The sequence below is a fragment of the Osmia lignaria genome, chromosome 3 (assembly GCF_051020975.1).
Source record: "Osmia lignaria lignaria isolate PbOS001 chromosome 3, iyOsmLign1, whole genome shotgun sequence".
Lineage (NCBI taxonomy): Eukaryota > Metazoa > Arthropoda > Insecta > Hymenoptera > Megachilidae > Osmia > Osmia lignaria.
This window is the reverse complement of record NC_135034.1, coordinates 12,727,109-12,749,534: the sequence shown is the minus strand read 5'-3', so window position 1 is coordinate 12,749,534 and position 22,426 is coordinate 12,727,109. Positions and strand designations below refer to the sequence as shown.

Sequence of the window (22,426 nt, the reverse complement as noted above, 5' to 3'; positions counted from 1 at the left end):
GTAGAAGAAAGCGCAACTACAAAGACGAAAACAGAATGTACAGTAGATAATACTTGACCATAGAATAAAAGTAGTAGAAATTATTGTTTACTAATTACATAGTACTTACATACATATAAGTTAGATAATACGTATACTCCATTTTAAAACTTGAGAGAAAACAATAATTGTACAAAACATTTTAATTGTATAATAATTAAAAAAAGATATTTCCAACTTATCCACCTGCAGCAGTGACAACAGATGCCTCTGTTTTCAAAAGGTTTTGAATTTGTGACTTGAAAACCAACGCCATCTGCGTGCATCTGCTCTATCCTAGTATAAAAATCTGATACATACACCCATATGCATTGGTGCTTGAGCATTCCTATTCGAATTCTCAGTGAAACCTAAACGATATCTGTCAAGCGCAATTTTCATTGACAGGATCGAATGGAAGAGAAAATGAGGTGTTTGTGAATATTTTGGTATAAAAAAAAAAAAATTATGCCTGTAATGTTTCTGGGCGTGGCTTGAAACATTATATGAGGACTTTGTTTATTAGTACGTATTGCTAGTATACAACTTTTATTCATTGTTTCCAATATAAACCTTTTATATTTTTATGATACTTTTGCAATTTAATAATGAAACTTGCAGTGGTTTCATTGAGTGTCTAACGTTAGCACAGCTTTGAGGTTAAACGGTTTCAATTTCCTTATTCTTTTCCTTTTTTTTTTTTTTTCAATTTATCGTCATAGCACAATTTACTCATACATATGTGATAAGAGAATTCTTTCAATTCAGCTTGTTGTAATTATTCTGTATAATGTTGATAATCTGTCAGTATGTCGATGAAGATAAACAATGTTAATAAACGTGAAAATTAATATGTTACATGCGTGTATAAATAATTATCTGGTTATTTAATACTTTATTATTCTGAAAAAACTTTAATTCCAGGTATGAAATATAAGAGTTGAAGAAAATATTGGAGATACCAGGATGGAGAAAAGGAGCAGTGCTGAGCTTTTGAATATAGAACAAAATAATTCTAAAAATGCCAGTTCAGATTCTCTCAACTCTGACAGCAAGAGCAGTTCTCTTAATTCCAAGATGGGTCAAGAATCGGTAACGTAATTGAATTAATTTTGTTTAATTTAGATTAATTTATATCTAACTGTATGCAAGCAAGCGTTCGACTTCTTTAGGAAAGCTGGGATAAAGCTTCGCGTTCAAAAAGTTTTTCCTCAAGTTCTACTTCTACGGATAATAACGTTGTCTCTGCTTTAGAAGCTAAAAAAGACAATCAAGTAAAAGTGAGTTCTATTTAGAAGATTAATCTATGTAGTTTCTTATCGTTTGAAACATTTTTGGATCGTTGGAATTTGTTTTTATTATTTTGATTTTATTAATTTCATATTATTTGCAGTTGTTTTCTCAAAGATTCTGTGGTATCACTTTTACTTTCTTCGAAATGTTCAGAACGTTAATTTGGTTTATATATTATGTATGTATGTATGTAATGTATGTATAAATATATTCTTTTTCTTTACAGAACTTATCCAGCGGAGAAACAGGTCCACCTCTTTTAAATGGTGAACGTGTGCAAGGCATTGCTCACGAAGTAACATACGTTTGTCCTTACTCGGGACCAGTTCGAGGAATTCTTAGCGTTACAAATTATAAACTTCATTTTCGGAGCGTAGATCGTGAAACGCCTTACGTAGTCCAAGTACCTTTAGGTGTAGTTAGTAGAATCGAAAAAGTGGGCGGTGCGTCCAGCAGGGGAGAGAATTCTTACGGGATCGAAGTGTTCTGTAAGGACATGAGGAATCTCAGATTTGCTCATAAACAGGAAAATCATTCGAGGAGGGACGTTTTCGAAAAATTGCAACAATATTCGTTTCCGTTGTCGCATAAATTACCTCTTTTTGCGTTCGAATACTCCGATACGTTTCCTGAAAATGGCTGGAACGTTTATGAACCTATAGCCGAATTAAAACGAATGGTAAATGGAACATTATTAGATGAGTTTATTAGTTTAATCGATTAAACGAGAAGCAATGTAAAGAATATTGGTTTTCTCATTTTCTTTTTAGGGAGTAAACAATGATATGTGGAAGATATCAAAAATCAATGACACATACTCTATATGCGATAGTTATCCAGCCGTATGGGCAGTGCCTGCTGCAGCAACCGACGAAGATTTACAAGCGTCCGCAGCTTTCAGGAGTAGAGGAAGACTTCCGGTACTTTCGTGGATCCATCCAGAGAGTCAAGCAACGATAACTCGTTGCGCTCAACCACTGGTCGGAGTTGGTGGTAAACGTAGTCGCGAAGACGAGAGATACGTTCAGCTTATTATGGATGCTAATGCGCAAAGTCACAAATTATTTATTATGGATGCTCGACCAATGACAAACGCGGTAGCAAACAAAGCGAAGGGTGGCGGGTATGAGAGCGAGGATGCTTATCAGAACGCAGAGCTCGTGTTTCTTGATATTCATAACATACACGTAATGAGGGAGAGCCTTAGAAAATTAAAGGGTAAGGTCCATTCATTGGTGAATGAAAAAGAAAACGAAATTGATATTATGATATTTTTCAGAATTGTGTTTTCCAACAATTGACGAGGTCAGATGGCTGTCGGGAATAGAATCTACCGTCTGGTTGAAACATATTAAATACGTGCTCGCTGGAGCGGTACGAATTGTAGATAAAGTGGAAAACCATAAAACTTCGGTTTTAGTGCATTGTTCGGATGGTTGGGATAGAACGGCCCAGGTACATATTATCAAATAATATTGAAATATTTGGAGATATGCTTTTAATATTGAAATTACCTTATCACAGCTGACAGCACTTGCCATGTTGATGCTAGATCCCTATTATAGAACAATCAAAGGTTTTCAAGTACTTGTAGAGAAAGAATGGCTTAGTTTTGGTCACAAATTTCAGCAGGTGTGTAAAACATCTGATGACAGACAGAGATGAATAATAACAAAATAGGTACATATATAATTTCGTTCTTAATTTGTACTAGAGGATTGGACATGGTGATGAACATCACAGTGATGCAGACAGATCGCCAGTATTTTTGCAGTTCATGGATTGCGTGTGGCAAATAGGTCGTCAGTTTCCAAATGCGTTCGAATTTAACGAACACTTTCTAATCACTATTCTCGACCATCTGTATTCCTGTAGATTTGGCACATTTCTATTCAGCAGGTACAAATTTATAATATCTTACACCGGTCATTGGCCGCGCGATCGATGTCATCGATCATTATTCTATGTACCAAAAAAATCACACTTTTACAGCGAACGCGAAAGAGTTCAAGAACAAGTTAAACAAAAAACTGTTTCGCTTTGGTCATATACGAACAGCCAGTTGTCGCTTTATCAGAATCCGTTATACTGGGCCGCTCCGAATTACCAGCTAGTTTTAATTCCGATCGCCAGCATGAGATACATTAAGCCATGGAAAAGTTTGTATTGCAGATGGAATCCAAGTATGCGACAGCAGGTTTGTGAAGACTATTTAATTGATTTTATTAATACGCACCAATGATTTTTAATTTTTTAATTTTTTAATTATCATGGTTATCGATTACTTCTCGTAGGATCCCGTTTACCAACGAACAAGAGAGCTTCTAGTCTTAAAGGAACAACTTGAGAAACAGCTCGAGGAAGGCCGCCGTGAACAGGCCAGTCGAGCAAACCGATCAGTGACCTCGACAGCACCGGCTCGAATACATTCCCCGGTTCACTCGTAGCGCGCGGCAACGATTCTTTCTAATCTTTTAATAATCATCTCTACTTGTTACTTGTAAATGAAATTTCTTTCCTTTTTTTTTTTTTTTTTTCACGTGATATGTGTGAGATGAAATCAGAAAGAAGCAAAGTTGCGTATTACAAAATGTATTCACATTTCCATTATAATAATATGCTAATAAATAACTACTTTAAGTACACGTACGTACAAAAAGTGCATTATTACCTGACAACCTAAATTATAATAAGAAGAAAATCGAAATATACTCATTTTATAATTTTCTTCGGGATAATGATTGACCGAAAGTCTTCATCTTGTCTAAGAAAGAGATATCAGTACCGTTAGAAACTTAGGTGTGCTGATTTGTCAAAGTCAATTCCCAATATTACAAGTTCGTAAGAATATTATCGTAGGTACTTCAATGATCGCCGACAATCCAAAAGACACAAGGTAGGTAACTATACATATTCCGATACCACGAACACTCTGAAATGAAATAAATAGTATTTTCAAGAAAATCACATGTCTGTGAATTCAGAGGATATCAATGATAAATATTAAAAACTTACGGTCGTTAAAAAGTCAACGTTTAATGGGTAATTGCTAAACATACCCAGAAATTGTATCAAGAATGGATTTATAAGGTAAGCGCAGAACGTTACTCTGCTGAAGGGAATCCAGTACTTTAATGACAAAAATTCATTTATGATACCTACAATTGCAAGAAAAACAAATCAAACACTTTTATCAACATTCCTATTCTACTTATTAGGTGTGTTCTATTTTAAAAAAAAAAAAAAAAAGAAAAAAAATCGAATAGCGATAAGATATTGTTCGGTTTTTACCGGCGTTGTTTGTGGCACAGGCGATTACGAGCCACGCTATTCCAAGGCTCCAAACAAATCTGCTAAACGTCTCGTATAGGACTGATACGGTAAGCGACACGTTTCTATTCGAGATACCAAAGAGAATCATGCAATTACAAAAAACGCTGAGGAACCAGCAGGCAGCTAACGCTTTCTGAAATATTAGATAAAATAATGATACAGATAACATTTCACTAGTAAGTAATAAAGATAAGGTGTTTTTCCAAAAAATTGAAATAAAAAAAAGAACAAGAAAAAGGATCAGTAATTAGAGGTATAATACCCTAGACAGATGTAATTTATAATTGATTTTTTCAAGAAACGCCGATGTGCCGATCCCTATTATGTACGCTGGTATTCTCATCCATGGTTTCGCGTAGATGGAACCGACCATTTCAAATTGCATATCGAATCTATTATACAAAGTGTACCAGACTGTAGTAGAATCTCCATATTCAACTAATATAGGTACAGAATAAATAAATAAATATTTTTTACACTCACGTAGGAATGTATCCTATGTCGTATGTTATATAAGCGTGCACCAACGTGGATAAAAATATAGTAGCAATGGTTAAGCTTAGGGCAGTGTAATAGTAGCTGAAAGTAATTAAATTATGTTTCTACGAATTACTGAATATGTATGTATGTATGTAGATTGATGGGAAAGCAGCAAAAGGTTGGTTGACACAGTTACCTGCTTGATAATATCAATACAAAGATACCAAAAATAAAAAACTGCATGTTATCGGTGATATACCAGGTCCATGTCAGGCACTGAAAAAAAACAATTAGTATACCTTTCTGGAAAGTGTAGATTTGCCAATAATAATAGCATACCATATCAGCCCATTCGAAGAAATTATTGATGTAGAGTATATTTCTCCACCAGTATTTTGAGCATACTTGGTGCATCGGTTCATCGAAATACATCAATGAAAATTTTTCAATCCAAGCGACGTTTATGATGACGAGGAATATTATAATCAAGTACGTCGGTGTAATCCTTTTGAATTTTAGTTAAAATTTTTTATATGAAACAAGTCGATACGATAACATCAAGAAAGCATGGGAGAGTGTACCTGACGTATCTTTTGATGATTGCACTAATGAATATCATTACATTCCTGCTAAATGAAACGTTATTTTTGTTTCTTTGTGATTTCAAATATCCAAACACCACGAGGAAACCACTCATAAAGAAAAACGTATCCACGGACAGTGTACCATTGGTTAAAATTTGCGATTCGATATTAGTGGTCATTATATAGGTCTCTGCCTTGTTACCTAAACTTACCGGAACAGCATAAGATTAGAGATTCTATGAATATAAGTGACTAGAATTTCAAGCAACTTTAGTTTACTTTACCTGTAACGTTCAGTGAGTATAATAAAACGTGGATAAAAATGATCCATATCATTCCAAACAGCCTGATGCCGTGAAACGCGCTAAAATCTTTTGAACTATTCTTTAATTTGAATATTTCTTTCATGTTCGAATAAGCTGAGAAACATATAAGGATTTTTCCAATTCGATTCTCTGCTTTCAGTTTTGATGGTACAGCATCCTCCTCTTCGTTATATTCCGATTTCTCCACCGTGTAGTTCTTCAATTCTATTATTGAACAACAACAATTCTATTATTAAACAACACCAGGATCGCAAAACTATCGCAAAACTATTGTAATTGTAAATTGTAAATTGTAAATTGTAAATTGTAAATTGTAAATTGTAAATTGCAAATTGTAAATTGTAAGAATCGTTTACCGATAATGTTGTCGTCTGTTTTTTTCTCTAGATGTTTCTGGTAGATGAGAATATCGTATAACGTGGCTACTATCGTCGTACCGAATAATACTGTCAAAATAAATCTACGAACAGGGAAAATTTAATATTGAAATTACATTCTCGATCGGTTCTTTTCTCCTTCTATTTAACCATTACGTACAAAATCGTAATAATGTTTCCATTCAGAAGCCATTTATAGTCATTTTTCAGATTCGACACTCTGATCAACTTAAAGTCTGTCGAATAGAGTTGTCCAAATAGAAGAAGCCTATCGACGAATACCTTCTTTAGCATTGTGCCCACTTCGTTTTCGCTGCAGGATGCTGGTAGACAAAGTCCGAGCACTATTGTCTCCTAAAAAGATGTCATTTTAGAGGTATACCTAGAGGTACCTACTACGTTTCCTCTATTCTTCTGTTTTTATCAAGCCACTCTCAGGTTGAGAAAAACAGGAATCATACGTACATCGATAGGAACCTTCATATGATACTGCACAGTGCCATTCTGACTGAGATGAGCACCAAAGAAGTTGAGCTCGAAAGGTGGAAACTCTTCAGCTGGATTGCGATAGATTGAATTATTTCGAATCTTCTTCTCTGACAATGGAAATTGTCTCTTCTGGCTAAGGTACTCGCATTCTTCTTTGTTTCCCATCCAATAGTTGTTTCCTGAAATGTATCCTGATGTTGGTTGTCCGCTCGCGTCCAACACTAGAAAATCCCATAACAGTGATGATTTACCGAAGAAAACGAAGAAAACGAAGAAAACGAAGAAAACGAAGAAAACACACTACTGACTTCTGATACTCCAGAGTACACCTTGGTTTACCGCGTCCCGGAATATCTGCATTTCTCTTCGGCATCTGGTCGAATTTAATTGCTGGATACCGCTGGTGACCGCGTAACCAGGCAAATTTTCCATCAACGTTGCTGGATTTCTTACGATCCCTTCGGTTAACGTACATATACAGAGGAGAAAAACGATTCTGTTCCTCTTCTCTTCCATCCTCACCTCGTTTATTATGTCTTCTCGCTTCGTAAAACTTGAAACAGGGAAGACTTGGATTCCAAGACGATGTTATATCTCTTTTAAACGAGGATCGTTTACAGGATGAACAAGTACAGAATATATCTTGATACGTACCGACCACCACCAGCTAATAATTGCCGTATGGAAGGAGTGATTACCGAATCAGTGAAAATAAAAAGGACCGTTATCCTCAAGGTCATACCGACAATATCCCACCAGCAGGTATAGTTCAAGAGGATTACCATTAAAATACATATTTATGTTTTACGTTATATCATCATGGTTAATCTGCTCTTTCTTTCTTTCACCTGAATATTATATGACGAAATATGCAAAATCAAAATAACGATGCCAACCAAAGGTCAATCAATCTGTCGATTTCATTTTATTTGTAATTCTGCTTATAAAATTATATAAATAAATAAATAAATAAAACAAATATGTAGATAAATAAAATTGTTAGAATTTAGAGTTCCCTGAGTCAAGGTTTTCTTTTTTTATTTTTTTTTTTTATTTTTTACTGATGGTAGAAGGAAAAAAAAGCTTTTATCACGAAAACGAAAAAAAAAAGACCAAAGTAACAAGGAGAATTTAAATATTATTGTTTGTGACCTTGCATAACGTATTCAAATGAAACGTTATAGAGCAGCGTGGCGCACGTTATACATACGTACATATTATTATGTACAACTATTTTCTTAATTTTCTTAATTTTCTTCATTTAACCTAACGTGACTTTGAAAATATTGCACAAGGAAATAGCAGTAAAAAAGTTTAGAAAATGTTCACAGTTGCAGTAATCAACCGTCCCTGTTAGTTAAAGATAATTGGGATACAACAATGATTATCCTCTCTATGGTATGTATTGTATACTCATTCCTTTCTTCTAGACGAAGAACTGACTGTTCGTAAGAATATTATCGTAGGTACTTCAATGATCGCCGACAATCCAAAAGACACAACGTAAGTAACCGTACATATTCCGATGGTAAAAACAGCCTGGAATGAAAGAAATGGTTATTTTCACAAATCACATGACACACTGTAGGTATATCATTAGAAAACTTACACTGGTTAAATATTCAACGTTAAATGGATAATTGCTGAACGTAGAAATAGTTATTACGATAAATGGATTGAAAAGATAAGCAGTGTATGTTACTCGACTGGGAGGAATCCAGTATGGTAAACGCAAAAATTCATTTACGATTCCTGGAAGTATAAGAAAAGTATTTCAGCACTGCATATATGTATGTATGTATATGCGGTAAAATGAAATGAGGTAATTATAACGCATTGTTCTGCGAAAGGAAGATGGTGCTGAAAAAATTGATTTACCGCCATTGTTTGTCAGACACGCAATTATGAGCCACGCTATTCCAAGGCTCCAAACTATTCTACTAAAAGTTTCGTAGACGACCGATAAGCCAAGCGTCATATTTGGATTTGCGCAACCAAACATAATAGCTAAAGTAGAAAAAATGCTGAGAGTCCAACATGCAGCTGATGCTTTCTGAAACACGAATAATATAATATAATATATAATATATAATATATAATATATAATAGATTAATAAAAATGAAATAAAACAAAAGAATTACTTTTGACAGATGCAACTTATAATTCCATTTATTAAGAAGCAAAGCCGTTCCCATTCCTATCATGTACGGCTGGATCCTCATCCACGGTTTTATGTACATGGTAGTCAGTGTGTCAAGCTTCGTGTCCACCCTACGGACCATAACGCGTTTAGATATTTCTTATTTAATTAATAGCTCAAATACTCACGTAGGAATGTATCCTGTATCATACGTTATGTAAGCGTGCACCAACGTGGTTACAAGTAATATTCCAATGCCTAAGCTGAGGGCAGTATAGCGATAACTGAAATTATTAACTATATGATACAATCAGAAATTAGAAATACAAAGGAACTTGATCGTAAATAAAAAAGAAGAAATCGTGGTAGGACTTTTACCTGGTGGTCGATAAAGTTAACAAAAGGAGACCAACAATGTAGAATTGCATATCATTAGAGACGTACCAACTCCAGCTCATGCACTGAAACAATTATTATTTTTTATTGTAGACGTAGACCTACTACATCGATACGTTTCTATCGATAAAGTTACGCATACTATATCTTTCCATTCCGAGAAGTTATTGATGTAGAGTAAATTTTTCCACCAATATTTCGAGCAAAGTTCGTGCATCGGCTCGCTGAAGAATGCTACTGAATAGTTTGCCAGCCAAGAGAACGTTACAATCACGAGCAATATCGTGACGACGTATACAGGTGTAAGCCTTTCAAGTTTTCATTCAAAAAAAGTTTCATATAAAGTAGGTAAATAAAGTATAGTTAAGTATGTAATTTAAATTACATAAGTACGTGTCTAGGCAGACTACCTGATATATCTCTTGATGATTGCATTGAAAAAATCAATCATTTTCTTGCGAAACGGTTCACGTTTCTTTTCTTCCGTTTGCATTTTCAGGAATCCATGTACTTGCAGGAAAGCGCTTATAAATAAAAAAGTATCCACGGACAGTGTCGTGTTTGAGAAGATTTGGGTTTCAATAAGGCTGGCCATCACATACGTTTCCATCTTATTACCTACATATTACAACGGTTTAGTTAGATTTCATTAAAAATATTCTATTATAGAATAAGAAGACTTGACTCACCTGTGTTATTTATTGCATATAAGATCCCGTGACCGGATATGGTCAATATCATTGCAAAAAATTTCATCCCATGAATTATTGCTATATCTGTTGAATTGTTGCCCATTTCAAATATCTGTTTAATGTTTGAATAAACTGAGAAACATATAAGGATCTTTTCGATTCGATCGCGTCGTTTCAGCTCTGATGGAATATCCTTTATCTCGCCTTCAGCTTTCGCCTCCGCATCGTTGCTGAATTCTATTTTTTTTTTTTTTTTTTTTTTTTTTTTTTTTTTTTTTTCAATTCATTCTATTAACCACAATGTTTTGCTAATGTTTTAATTAATGGTTTCAATTTAGATAACCCCATCCACCGCAATGATAATAAACTGAAAAATGAATAAATTATAAAGAATCGGAAAATGTTATTACCGATAGTGTTCTTTAGATTTTCGTCTCCCTTCTTCTTCTTTTTCTTCTTCATCTCTAGACGTTTTTGAAATATAAGAATGTCGTATAATGTGGCCACTGTCGCGATACCAAAGTATGCCACCAAAATAAGGCTATGAACAGAAAATTGAGTTGGAGAAACTTGCAACGACGAATATTTTGTATTGTCTTGTCTTGTCTTGTCTTGTCTACGTACAGGATTACAATCATCTTTCCATTATGAAGCCAGATAAAATCATCTTTTAAACTAGAGACTTTGATCAAAGTGAAATCCATCGAATAGAGCTGTCCAAGTAGAAGAAGTCTATCATCGAATACCTTCTTCATCATTGTAGCTACTTCCTGTTCGCTGCAGGACGCTGGTAGGCAAAGACCAAGCGCTATAACGTCCTAAATATGTGTTTAACGGTTAGCTAATTGTTGTTAGTCCGTTAGTCATTCAATGTTACATTTTCAACGTCACTGCGAAACGTCAACTTCTGATATCGTGAATTCATACATACATCCATAGGTAGCGGAACATGATACTGCATAGTGCCATTATGATGAGCTTGAACACTGAAAAAGTTTAGTTGGAAAGGCGGAAATTCTTCGTTCGGGTTACGATAGATTGAATTGTTCTTCATTTTATTCTTCGACAACGCGTAGGGTATCTTTTCGCTAAGATACTTGCACTGTTGTCTGCTGCCCATCCAAAAGTTGTTCCCCGAAATGAATCCCGATGTTGGTTGTCCGCTCGCGTCCAACACTGGAAAATAACAACGTTCGTCGTGTTAGATAAAAGGATCGTCGAATAATAAAATACCCTACTAACTTCTCAAACTCCATAGTACGCGATCGTTCACCGCAACACGGTACTCATCCATCTCTTTTCGACATTTTGTCAAATTTAACTGCTCGATACCATTGGTGATCGTATAACCGGGAAAGTTTTCTACCAGTCCCGTTGAGTTTCGTACGTTCGCTTCGGTAGACAGGCACACACATGCCAGCAGTACGATACTTATCCTCTTGTACTTCATCCTTATTTAATAAATAATAAATATCTACAGCACAATCTAGACGAGTAGTAGGTACCTACTACGGTACAGGATCAGAGTTGAAATGAAAAGCAACCACCGTCTTCGAGGAACTGCATTCCCATCCTCGTTTTCATTAAAATCACTGCTGCGGGCATGAATCGAATCGACGTCATTATTTCATAAGCAATCATGTTTTCATGAATCTAAGCTAAGCTCATGAATTTAACTAACCAGCTGACCAAGATGTATCGAGTATGTAATGAACATTTCTTCAAGTGATGCTGTCATAGCCGAACAAAGGGCTGAACGATCATTTGCCAAGTCCAGTGTTATGGTGGTCGTTCGTCTTTTACCCATAGAAAATTTCCTCTAATTCAAACTTATGCATAATGACTTATACGCTATACCTGTTTCTACTATTTCTTACAGCTACTACGTACGTCACGTTTTCTCTATTGCAAAACAAATTCTCTTGATGAACGTCATTATCGAACATTTTTTGCCCGTTTTATTGCAATTCGCGAAAACATCATTTGCTCGAAGCAACTTTGTAGCATTTTTCGCTTCCTTTTTTTGCGACAAATGCATTTTCTTCCATCATTGGACAAAAACATTAACTCGTTGACAGACGCAAGATGACTAGAATAGAATTAGTAGTACCTATAATTTGAAAATTATGAACAATTATCAAGAGGTATTCGTAACTGCTTTTGCGGCATCCTTGATATATCTTTCAAAATATGGCATTGATAGATACCATTTTCTTCAAAACTGCTGAATGCTACTTTTACTCGATAACGTGTATTCGAAATAAATTATACAAATGTCGATATCGTTATTAAAAAAATGTTATCGGTGCAAATATGTATCTTACGAGGTTTAACAAGATGAAAAATTGCTTAAATTGCACAAATAATATTTCTTACATTTTTTTCGTTTATCGTCAGATGCCGATTACAGCATCAATAATTTTAAAGCAGGATTTTTTCTTTTATATTACTACGAAATTACTACGAAATTACTACGAATGAATTGTTAATAAAATTTTACACCTGAAATATGGTTGCCGGATACCATATACGCATTACACTAACAGGATCAATGATAACGAATTATTATTTTACTTTTTTATATACACGTGTATTTTTGTAGATTTGGCACATTTTCATTTAACAGTTATCGCTCGTACTGGATCATTATTTAACAACTTTTCTTCTGATAATATTATATTGTATAATACAAACAGGAGATCAAATCAAATCAAATCAAATCAAATCAAATTATTGATTGGCTTTAATTGCAATAAGTGGAATCCAATACGCAATACCGACAATACGGTATTGTCTTATCAAATATTCATAATTTATTCTTTAATTTCTAGTTTTAAAGGAGCAACTGCAGATCTCGTCAGCATCACCTAGACTTTCAGGTTTATTCATTGCAGGCGGATAACGATTCTTTCCCATTTATTTAATCATCTGTAGTTATTTATAAGTGAATTTCTTTTTTTTTCTTTCGGATTAACATGCCATTTACAATTAAATTTACATCGCTATGTACAAAACGCTAGTTGCATTGTTAAAAAAAAAAAAAAAAAAAAAATATCTTCACAAGGTTCTTCTTTCTTTTCACGTATTAAGTTATAGAAAAATGTGCAATCCTAAAACAAAAAATTAATCATGTTAATTATTACAAAAATAATTTTCTCGTGTTCGATAGTGAAAAATAAAGAAAAATAATTAACGTTTATATGTATACATTCATTTCATTCTCCTGCTGGAAGTACTGATTGATCGTAAAAATAATATCGCCGGTACTTCAGCCATTATCGACAATGCGAAAGCACAAACGTAAGTTATTACCAATATTCCAAGGGCTATAACACCCTGAAATAAAACAAGTGATTATTTTTACAGGCAACGACGAGACTATCTACGAGATCCGAATATCATGAAAAACTTACAGTGGTTAAAAAATCAATGTTGTATGAATAATTGCTAAACATACTAATCGACAGTATTAAAAATGGATTTATTAGATAAGCGCAGTACGTTACTCTACTGAAGGGAATCCAATACCTTAACGACAAAAATTTACCTACGATACCTGTAAGTAGAAATAAAAAAGCGTATTTATTTTCATAAATGTAACGGATTTTCATGTAACGGATATGAAAAGAATCGTTTTACCGGCATTGTTCGTTACACAGGCGATCACGAGCCACCCTATTCCAACGCTCCAACCTAATCTGCTAAACATCTGATAAAGCATTGATAAACCAAGCGAGATGTTTCCATCCACGACACTAAACAGAATCGTGCAGTTACAGGAAATACTGAAGCACCAGCAGGCAGCTAATGCTTTCTGAAATACAGATTAAAAAATATAGATATTTTGTTTTTTTCTCTCTGATGCAGTAATGAAAAGAATTAATTACTTTGGATAGATTCAATTTATAGTTCAATTTTGTAAGAAGCAGAGCCGTGCCCATCCCAACTATATACGGCTGGATTCTCATCCATGGTCGCATATATATGTAAGTCATCGTATCAAGTTGTGCGTCCAGCCTACGAAACATACCTCGTTAAGATATTTCATAATTAATGATGGATAATAAATATTTTTGATACTCACGTAGCAATGTATCCAGTAGCGTATGTTACATATGCGCGCATGAACGTGGAGAAAAGTAACGTAGCAACGCTTATACCGAGAGCAGCATAGTAGTAACTGTGAAAAGTAGGATACATTGAAATGAAATGAAATGAAATGAACAGAAAGGAAAAGATTGCAGATCGCCTTACCTAGTCGATAATATCAATAGAAAGATGCCATAGATATAAAATTGCATATCATTGGAGAGGTACCAACTCCAGGAGAGGCACTGAAACAATTGTTGTTTCTTTTAGTTATTTCTCTATGATACATAGTACATTGTATTTTCAATGTAGATTGTCAGTAAAATGACACATACTAAATCTTCCCATTCGAAGAGATTATTGATGTAGAGTATATTTCTCCACCAGTATTTCGAGCATAATTGGGGCATCGGCTCGATAAAGTACCACAACGTAAACTGTTCGTGCCAGGAGAAGTTAATAATCACAAGCAATATCGTAGTCAGATATGCAGGTGTAAGCCTTTTGAATTTCATTTAGAAAATTTCATATATAAATGAAGTATAACGATTCAGAAATGGCTGATGGTACACATACCTGATGTATCTCTTCACGAGTGCGCTGATAAAATTCATCGCATTTCTGCGCAACGATACCACTTTTTTCTCTTTTTTTCCTTGCATCTTTAGATAGGCGAATGTCAGTAAAAAACCGCTAATGAAAAGAAATGTATCGACAGATAATGTGGCGTTTGACAAAATTTGATTCTCCACATTAATGGTCATCATATAGCCTTCCGCTTTGTTACCTTTTAAGTGTAAACACGAAACGTTTAGAAAATTGAAGGGGAAATAATTCATTTTCCTCAACGACTCATTTGCCTCACCTATAATATGCAACGTATAAAAAACCGTATGCGCCATAGTAATCCATATCATTCCAAAAAACTTTAATCCATGAAATACTGCTATATCTTCTACACCATTATCTATTTTAAATATCTGTTTAATGTTCGAGTAGGCTGAGAAATGTATAAGGATTTGTACGATCCGATTGTCTGGTTTTATTTCGGACGGTATATCATCCTCCTGATCGTGTTCCCGTTTCTCTTCCATATCGTTTTTCAATTCTGTTTTTCAAATTTATTTTATTATTATTATTATTATTATTATTATTATTATTATTAAATACTAGCGTTAACAACAACAACAACAACAACAACAAGCGTCAACAACTTGTCGACGTTGTCTGGTTTTAGGTAATTTCTAATTGTGAAAATTTGGAAATTCCAAGGAGTAGAAGAATTTTTATTAACTAATCCAACTATAATAATAATTTAGAAATTATGTAATTTTTTAGTAATATGAAAGCCATAATTCGAGATAAGATTATACACGTAAAAGAAATGAATGATAAAAATGTAAATTATTTGAAGCTTTACCGGAGGTATTGTTGTTCTCGTAAGCAAGAGATTCTTTCTTCTTCCGTAAACATTTCTGGTATACAAGGCTATCGTATAACGTGCCCATTATCACTATACCAAATAATGCAGTCAAAATAAAGCTGCGAGCAGAAAATTGACCATCCCATCAGTAATTGATAAAAATTGAATAATTTCATTAATTATATTATATTATATTACTCGTTTACGGTTTACGGTTTACGGTTTACGTACAGGATTGTAATTATCTTTCCACTGAGAAGCCATTTATGGTCATTTTTCAGATTCGACACTTTGATCAACTTAAAGTCTGTCGAATAGAGTTGTCCGATTAAAAGAAGTCTATCGTCGAACATCTTGGTCAGCATTGTAGCCACTTCGTGTTCGGTACAAGACGCTGGTAGGCAAAGTCCCAACACTATCAGCTCCTAAAAAAAAAGGTGTTACATACATATTTGAATATGATAACAGAGATGTAATTTTGTAAATTCTTCATTTGCCCCCCCCCCCTTGGTCGTCTTAAGAAAAGCAAGAAAAAACATCCACGTGCTTACTTCCTTGGGTACCGAGATATGATACTGCACAGTGCCATTTTGACTGATATGAGCGCTGAAGAAGTTGAGCTGAAACGGTGGAAACTCTTCAACGGGGTTACGATAGATGGAATTGTTCCGAATCCTCTTGTCTGACAAGGGCAACGCTCGTTTCTGGCTAAGGAACTCGCACTGCTGTCTGCTTCCCATCCAATAATTGTTCCCCGAGACGAAACCAGAGGTTGGCTCTCCGCTAGCGTCCAACACTTGAACAAACAGAGTGGATGCGATTTGATAATCGTGAAACGGTGCATAGAAACTCGCTGGAGCGCGCACAGCTGATTGATTTAGAAAAAAAAGGAAATCAATCTCGGCCAGTATTATTACGACCATACCCGCTTTTCCGCGCACCAAAGAAACTAGTTTCTTGTGTAACGCGAAGAAAGTCGATGGCCTGCTGGGGTGGCACGACGAAAAATCTCCACGCAATCAGGACACAATATATACATACATATATATATGTCCTACATGTGATCTACGGCGAAGACTATTCGTAGAATTCGTGTTGCACAACACGATCATTCTTTCCCTTCTGTTTAATTCTGTTCGAGTGAAAATTCAGCATGAATGTAAAGCTAGCTCTACTATTTACTAACTTCTCAGACTCCACAGTACGCCACGATCCACCGAGTCACGAAATTCCTTTACTTCCGTTCGACATCTGGTTGAATTCAATTGATCGATGTTGGCGGTGATCGCATAGCCTGGCAACGCTTCCCTCAACGTCTCTGGATCTCGTACATCCCCATTGATCGATGCGCATACACATGCCAACAGTATGATTCTCGTCTTCGTGTATTTCATCGTGTTTAATTAATAAGTTTTCGGTAAACTAACTATTCTGATCATTCACACTACTGATGATTTTGATATCACAACCGTTTAACGATTATACATTTGTTTTAGCTCTTAACTGAAAGTGAAAAGGAGAAATGCTGATATTCTAAATACTGGTAGGGTTGGAGGAGAGAGTGGTAAAAAAAGAGAATATATGTGGCGCGATCTCGCGATGTGATAAACGTTCTATCGATGAAGGAACAGAAAATTTATTTGCATCAGCACCGCGCTGAAGAGATACGACGACGACGACCGGGAAAGGACTGCCGTGCAGGAAAAAGTAATCACAGAATCCAAATGGAAAGCAAGCCCCGTCGCGTCGTCCTCGTGGCCTGCGTCATCATCGTTGTTATCTTTCAAGTGACACCGCGACACCCCACCACGTACGCGCGCTCCAACACTATTATTTCAAATTTACAATTGCTACAAATTTTCAACTTATTAATTAATCTAATCATTTTAATCCAGAACAACTATGTAGTACATTGTGTCTTAATTTTTACTTGTTTTCTGTCAAAATCAATTGTACATAGGTACATATGTGTATCGAAAGGATTAATTGAAACGCTTTATAACTAGAGTTAAAGGAAACAATTGCTTCAACATAGAACAAAACTTGGACTGGACTTGGAGTCAAGGTCTAAAAGGTTTAAAATTTGACTAGTTTTCTAACGCCACGTGTCGTGTCGTGTCGTGTCGTTTCAAGTGTTATGGAAGTAAACGATTACAAAATATGTAGCCGTTCTTCTTTTCACTTCCTCAGCATCCTGTATGTCTAATACAATCTACACTAAAGGTCTACATTATTATCAATCATTTCTGCGAAAAAAAAAAATAGCTTAACTTGTTCGTTTTCTTGAAAAACTTTCACCTCTATTTAATACTCTTTCGAGGCAACTTCACGTTCGCGTCCAATTAACATTCTTATTTTATTACTGCGATTAGGTAATCGAATTTCGCCAACGTATAATAAACGAGCGATCCGATCCGATCCGATCGGCCCGGTTGTTTGTCCAAATTTCTTCGTCCAAGATCAAGTTTTCATTATGGTCGAGTTGCTTTCTTAGAAAAAGCTTGTCGCTTGTCTCTCGCGATTTACATTTCTTGGGCTTGGATGTTGAAATAAAAAACATAAAGAATTAGTCGTGCTTTTAAAAATTGACCAGCTACTCTGATGCGATCTTCTTTTCTTTCTTTCATTTATTCGTCCACGGTGTCTACCGGTAATGAAACGAATTCAACTTTAATAAGTGAGAGTAGAGTTTGTTGTCGCCAAGGCACCACTGTGCGCCAGTATATTTCCGTTTTACGAGAACGTACCTGAGAATGACAATTTACACGATGACTACTTCTGTGATGTCACTGAAATAATCAGCATATCAGTTATTCTTCGTTCCAGTTCCGATGACAGGTGAAAATTATCACGAGGAATCAAAAACGATCGATGGTGTCTTTGCATGATGGCGACAGGCAAAGATTGCTTCGTAACTCATCATTATCAATGACGTTAATCATTATCAATGTTGTTTTTATTTGTGTCGTCAAATTTTTATAATCCCCACAGTGATTTTGCATCTTTGTATAAGGTACTGTGCTACATATTCTGAACAGGGTACATACACGTTATGATAATGAAGATCGTTGTGACCTCTTTAGGCAAATGAGAAACAGGGTTTTTTAAGTTTCAGCTTTCGATTCTTTTAGTGAGAATACAACTAGTGGAAAAAATGTTTATAGCGGGCGTAACACTGTATGCATACTCCTGACCATACCCCTTTCAAACGAACATATGAAAACTTAGCACTGATTGCTTTTCTTTTACTACCTCTAACTTTGGGTAGAACCGAAACGAGCAATATCTTTTTCTTCACTTTTTTCTTCTATTAATGTCGGAACCCGATTAGTATACATGTATGTATGTATGTATGTACAACACCTATTGGAGTGTGACGCACATTATTGTTGCAACTAGTCAGCCATTTTTTGAATATAAATGGACACACGAAGAACCAGACGAAGAACAGGTAATATTGATTTCAGACGGAATTTTAACGATTCGCAATAAACAAAATAGTTTTCGTACGAATTAGTAGTGGTAATATCTGTAGGATTGTAGGAATAAAAAAAGTATTTGCGCATCTAATTTCATTCTGATAATTAAGGATTTAAATATTATTATAATATTTTAATGCAACGTATCTGTATATGTAGCATTTCAATAATAGTAAAACGTAATACATTCTTCTTTCTTTGAAAGAAAACAAGAACAAGAACAAGAACAAGAACAAGAACAAGAACAAGAACAAGAACAAGAACAAGAACAAGAACAAGAACAAGAACAAGAAGAAGAAGAAAAAAAGTTTAGTCATTGTAGAAATATGTTTAGAAAAACTACACCTGCTGCAGTGTACAATGATTTTCGAGAAAACGTAAACAAGCGATTTGCGTAAAGCTTTTTTACCGAATTATATCTTGTATCTAATTAATTAGTATACAATTGTGTTGGTAATTGTGACAAAGTGTCAAGTAGACAGGGTGACGGATAAAAAATATGCAAATGTTCAGATCTTTTACACACGTTTACGCTATTAGTATGCTATTGTAGAATCAGAGAGGAAAATCATTGCAAGATCAAAGACGATAATATACGTTTCCACGTGTCACCGAGCCATCAATACAGGTATCGATAAAAAACAATTGTTTCATCATGTAATTATCAGTTTCAGTAATCAGTAATAATTACTATATTATAGATATAGCAAATCTATTATTGAAAATTATAGTTGTGACTGACTGTCCTCCTCCAATTCAAGTATTCATAATTATTAAACTGAAATTATTAAAGGAAAAACTTTGATATATTAGAGAAATATTGTTATACATCTAGGAAAGTATTTATATTGAAGCAAAGGAAAAAGGAAGATAAAGGAAATTGTTACAACCGCAATAGACTTTCATGAGAGTAACAACCCGTTTTCTCGTCAAGCCCCACGTTCTATTACGTTCGAGGGCAGGATAATCTATCGTTCGTTTCCATTCACGATCAGACGTAATACATAAGCGAATTTTTCAGATTGTGAAAGCGTTTCGCGTAATATCGCATAACTACCCAAGTATCTACGGTGTGTAGAGATACAGAGGTGGAGGTATGAGCGTGAATCCGTTTCAAGCAGAGAAAGCGAATCATTTTTTCTTCCTGGTTCATGGATATCATTTTGATTTCAATCAACTTCTTCCTCGATACAACACCCGTTCATCATTACCTTCGTGAAATCTTTTTTATTTCAGATCAACTGTGTTTTCGTTCTTCTTATTAAATGTCAACCTGTAAGTCTAAGAATCTCTGATGTAGCCAACACTGACGAAATTTATAGCTAAATGCCAGTTAGAGCAGTTATGATGCTTGAGAAACCTTAGGACGGTTTAGAGGAAGGTTTTTTTCATTTTTTTCATTTTTCGATATGTTTTAAACGACCGAAAAATAAGTTATACGTGTCTTTTTATTTTCACCCGTTTTCATATTTACAGGGTGAAACGGGATGTATATGATTCCAAAAAAATTCTTTATAATCGTATTAATAATTGTAAAAGTAATCACAATTTAAATAATAAGAAAAAAGAATATGAATATTTTTCTCAATCCATTGGTATATTATATTATGTTTTTCTATATTATAACAGTGCATGGCACTAAATTAGGTTAATATTGTTTTTATCACACTACAATCTATGTCAGCCAAGCATGAGTCATATCATATGACTTACATTAGAGTATCTAGTGTAGACAATTAATCATTCATTTTGCACTTTCTTAAAAGTGAAAAGTTCTGCCACTCGTATTTTTCTACGCTTAACAATAACAGTTTATCAAGTGATGCGTTCAATACCTCGACAGTTGATTAAGTTCTTTAATCGATCACAGCATTGATTTTGTAATATACAGCGATTAAAAAATCATGTAAGAAAGCATTTTGTTTAAAAGATTTTTTTCATGAATATCACTTCTGCGACAAATATGAATATGTATTAAGTTAAACTGCGTGCATCTTATAAAAGATTCAGGTTATAAATTTATACCACATGCACATACCTAACATACACTTGAAATATAATTGCACAAATCATGTTACTAATACCGGGAATTAATTGATATTTATTATATTCCTTATCATCTTTATCGCATATTAATACGTAAGTACTAAAGTAACCTTTATTAATATTCGAAGCTATAAATAATTTTACTAATGCCTAGTATACATGGTAAACGCTAGATATCGTAATGGATATTAACCGTGCATCCATATATGTATCTGGTATGACCGCGACCCTAATCGATCTATTAATACTATAATATTAAAATATGCAAACATAGTATACATATAATACACCAATGGATTTTTTTTCTTATTATGTAACATAATTGTCTATCTATCTATCTATCTATCTATCTATCTATCTATCTATCTATGATAGTTTTCGAGATAGTCTATTGTAAAATATAGGAAAATTTAGGGGATCGTTTCACCCCGTAAATATGAAACCGGTCCAAAATAAAAAAACACGTATTACATATATCCTCAAAGATGAAAACAATCGGAGGCGGACAGCTAAAAAACCTTCCTTGTGAGTAAGGCCAAATTCCTGTCCAATTCATCTTCTCGATGCCTCTTGTGCCGAATAACTTATTTTATCATTTCGTCGCGTAAATACCTTTTATATTCCACAATCAACAATCTCGTGGAAATTTGGTTATATTTGAGGTGCATCAAATATAAACAAGACCTTTTCGTGTAGCAGTGTAACACTGCGGAGAACAAATATGGAGAAGAATTAACTTTCTAGCTATCCTAAAAGATGAAAATCAACGTCAAGTAAATCATGTTAATTTATAAATTTATATGAAAAGCCTAGTTTATATTTAATACGGATAATTTGAAAAAACGTACAGCAGAGTTTTCTGATTTTTAGAAGTGTTATTATCAGCACATGATAGTATTCCTTCGCATCCATCTCACAAACGTAGGGATCAGAACAGAACAGAACAGAACAGAACAGAACAGAACATGTTAACAGTTACAGAATCAGAATGAAAATCAGAAAGGAAAAGAGAAGGCAAATCATCTTACACGCCGTTATAATTAAAATTTGTAACACGCTGGCGATAACGAGTAATCATTACATTATTGTAAAATATCACAACATGTTAATATCTGCCGGTTAGGGTCGAGGACCATGCGGTAGAGCCGTGCAGAGAGAACACCTACATATTACTCTTCAAGCTGACGACACTATGCTCATCGCATAAGGCTTATTGTGTCTAACAATAAGAAACAGAATATCATAGAAATGGGCTTAATT

General features: G+C 34.6%; 3 protein-coding genes across 6 annotated transcripts; 1 reads left to right on the top strand and 2 right to left on the bottom strand.

Moving 5' to 3' along the window:
• The first annotated feature begins 316 nt into the window (after positions 1–316).
• Positions 317–3,941, top strand: mtm (phosphatidylinositol-3-phosphate phosphatase). 3 transcript variants are annotated; one of them, XM_076693360.1, is made up of 11 exons: positions 317–543; positions 943–1,110; positions 1,191–1,298; positions 1,412–1,489; positions 1,538–1,990; positions 2,082–2,529; positions 2,591–2,766; positions 2,836–2,943; positions 3,026–3,210; positions 3,304–3,508; positions 3,606–3,941. In XM_076693360.1, exons 2-11 carry the CDS (start codon positions 985–987, stop codon positions 3,756–3,758), a joined length of 2,040 nt encoding a protein of 679 aa, XP_076549475.1. In that variant the 5' UTR covers positions 317–543; positions 943–984; the 3' UTR covers positions 3,759–3,941. The 3 variants fall into 3 exon arrangements, with proteins under 3 accessions (XP_076549475.1, XP_076549476.1, XP_076549477.1); XM_076693361.1 differs by lacking the exon at positions 1,412–1,489; XM_076693362.1 differs by lacking the exons at positions 1,191–1,298; positions 1,412–1,489 and having other exon boundaries at positions 319–543; positions 3,606–3,940.
• Positions 3,822–7,736, bottom strand: LOC117610688 (nose resistant to fluoxetine protein 6-like). 2 transcript variants are annotated; one of them, XM_076693359.1, is made up of 14 exons: positions 7,555–7,736; positions 7,209–7,469; positions 6,877–7,121; positions 6,572–6,765; positions 6,391–6,494; positions 5,993–6,238; positions 5,706–5,910; positions 5,464–5,629; positions 5,321–5,400; positions 5,128–5,223; positions 4,907–5,036; positions 4,603–4,777; positions 4,327–4,469; positions 3,822–4,243 (listed from the first exon to the last, which is right to left on the bottom strand). In XM_076693359.1, the coding sequence occupies exons 2-14, from the start codon at positions 7,414–7,416 to the stop codon at positions 4,130–4,132; spliced, it is 2,106 nt and encodes a 701-aa protein (XP_076549474.1). In that variant the 5' UTR covers positions 7,417–7,469; positions 7,555–7,736; the 3' UTR covers positions 3,822–4,129. The 2 variants fall into 2 exon arrangements, with proteins under 2 accessions (XP_076549474.1, XP_076549473.1); XM_076693358.1 differs by lacking the exon at positions 7,555–7,736 and having other exon boundaries at positions 7,209–7,538.
• Positions 7,733–19,295, bottom strand: LOC117610687 (uncharacterized). Its single transcript, XM_076693173.1, has 26 exons — positions 16,828–19,295; positions 16,193–16,437; positions 15,873–16,066; positions 15,639–15,760; positions 15,084–15,326; positions 14,795–15,005; positions 14,554–14,719; positions 14,384–14,463; positions 14,214–14,309; positions 14,017–14,146; positions 13,769–13,943; positions 13,543–13,685; positions 13,343–13,465; positions 11,372–11,582; positions 11,061–11,305; positions 10,754–10,947; positions 10,540–10,670; positions 10,127–10,366; positions 9,848–10,055; positions 9,580–9,745; positions 9,420–9,502; positions 9,230–9,325; positions 9,043–9,172; positions 8,779–8,953; positions 8,510–8,652; positions 7,733–8,439 (listed from the first exon to the last, which is right to left on the bottom strand). The coding sequence occupies exons 1-26, from the start codon at positions 17,033–17,035 to the stop codon at positions 8,314–8,316; spliced, it is 4,284 nt and encodes a 1,427-aa protein (XP_076549288.1). The 5' UTR covers positions 17,036–19,295; the 3' UTR covers positions 7,733–8,313.
• Positions 19,296–22,426: the final 3,131 nt, after the last annotated feature.

Coding starts and splice junctions, on each gene's coding strand:
- mtm (XM_076693360.1), top strand. CDS start 985: ATGGAGAAAAGGAGCAGTGCTGAGCTTTTGAATATAGAACAAAATAAT. Junction 1,111..1,190: donor CCAAGATGGGTCAAGAATCG/GTAACGTAATTG, acceptor CGACTTCTTTAG/GAAAGCTGGGATAAAGCTTC. Junction 1,299..1,411: donor AAAAAGACAATCAAGTAAAA/GTGAGTTCTATT, acceptor TATTATTTGCAG/TTGTTTTCTCAAAGATTCTG.
- LOC117610688 (XM_076693359.1), bottom strand. CDS start 7,416: ATGGAAGAGAAGAGGAACAGAATCGTTTTTCTCCTCTGTATATGTACG. Junction 6,495..6,571: donor GGAAACATTATTACGATTTT/GTACGTAATGGT, acceptor CCCTGTTCGTAG/ATTTATTTTGACAGTATTAT. Junction 4,778..4,906: donor ATAAATTACATCTGTCTAGG/GTATTATACCTC, acceptor CTAATATTTCAG/AAAGCGTTAGCTGCCTGCTG.
- LOC117610687 (XM_076693173.1), bottom strand. CDS start 17,035: ATGAAATACACGAAGACGAGAATCATACTGTTGGCATGTGTATGCGCA. Junction 14,464..14,553: donor TCTTCGAATGGGAAGATTTA/GTATGTGTCATT, acceptor CAATTGTTTCAG/TGCCTCTCCTGGAGTTGGTA. Junction 14,310..14,383: donor CTATTGATATTATCGACTAG/GTAAGGCGATCT, acceptor TACTTTTCACAG/TTACTACTATGCTGCTCTCG.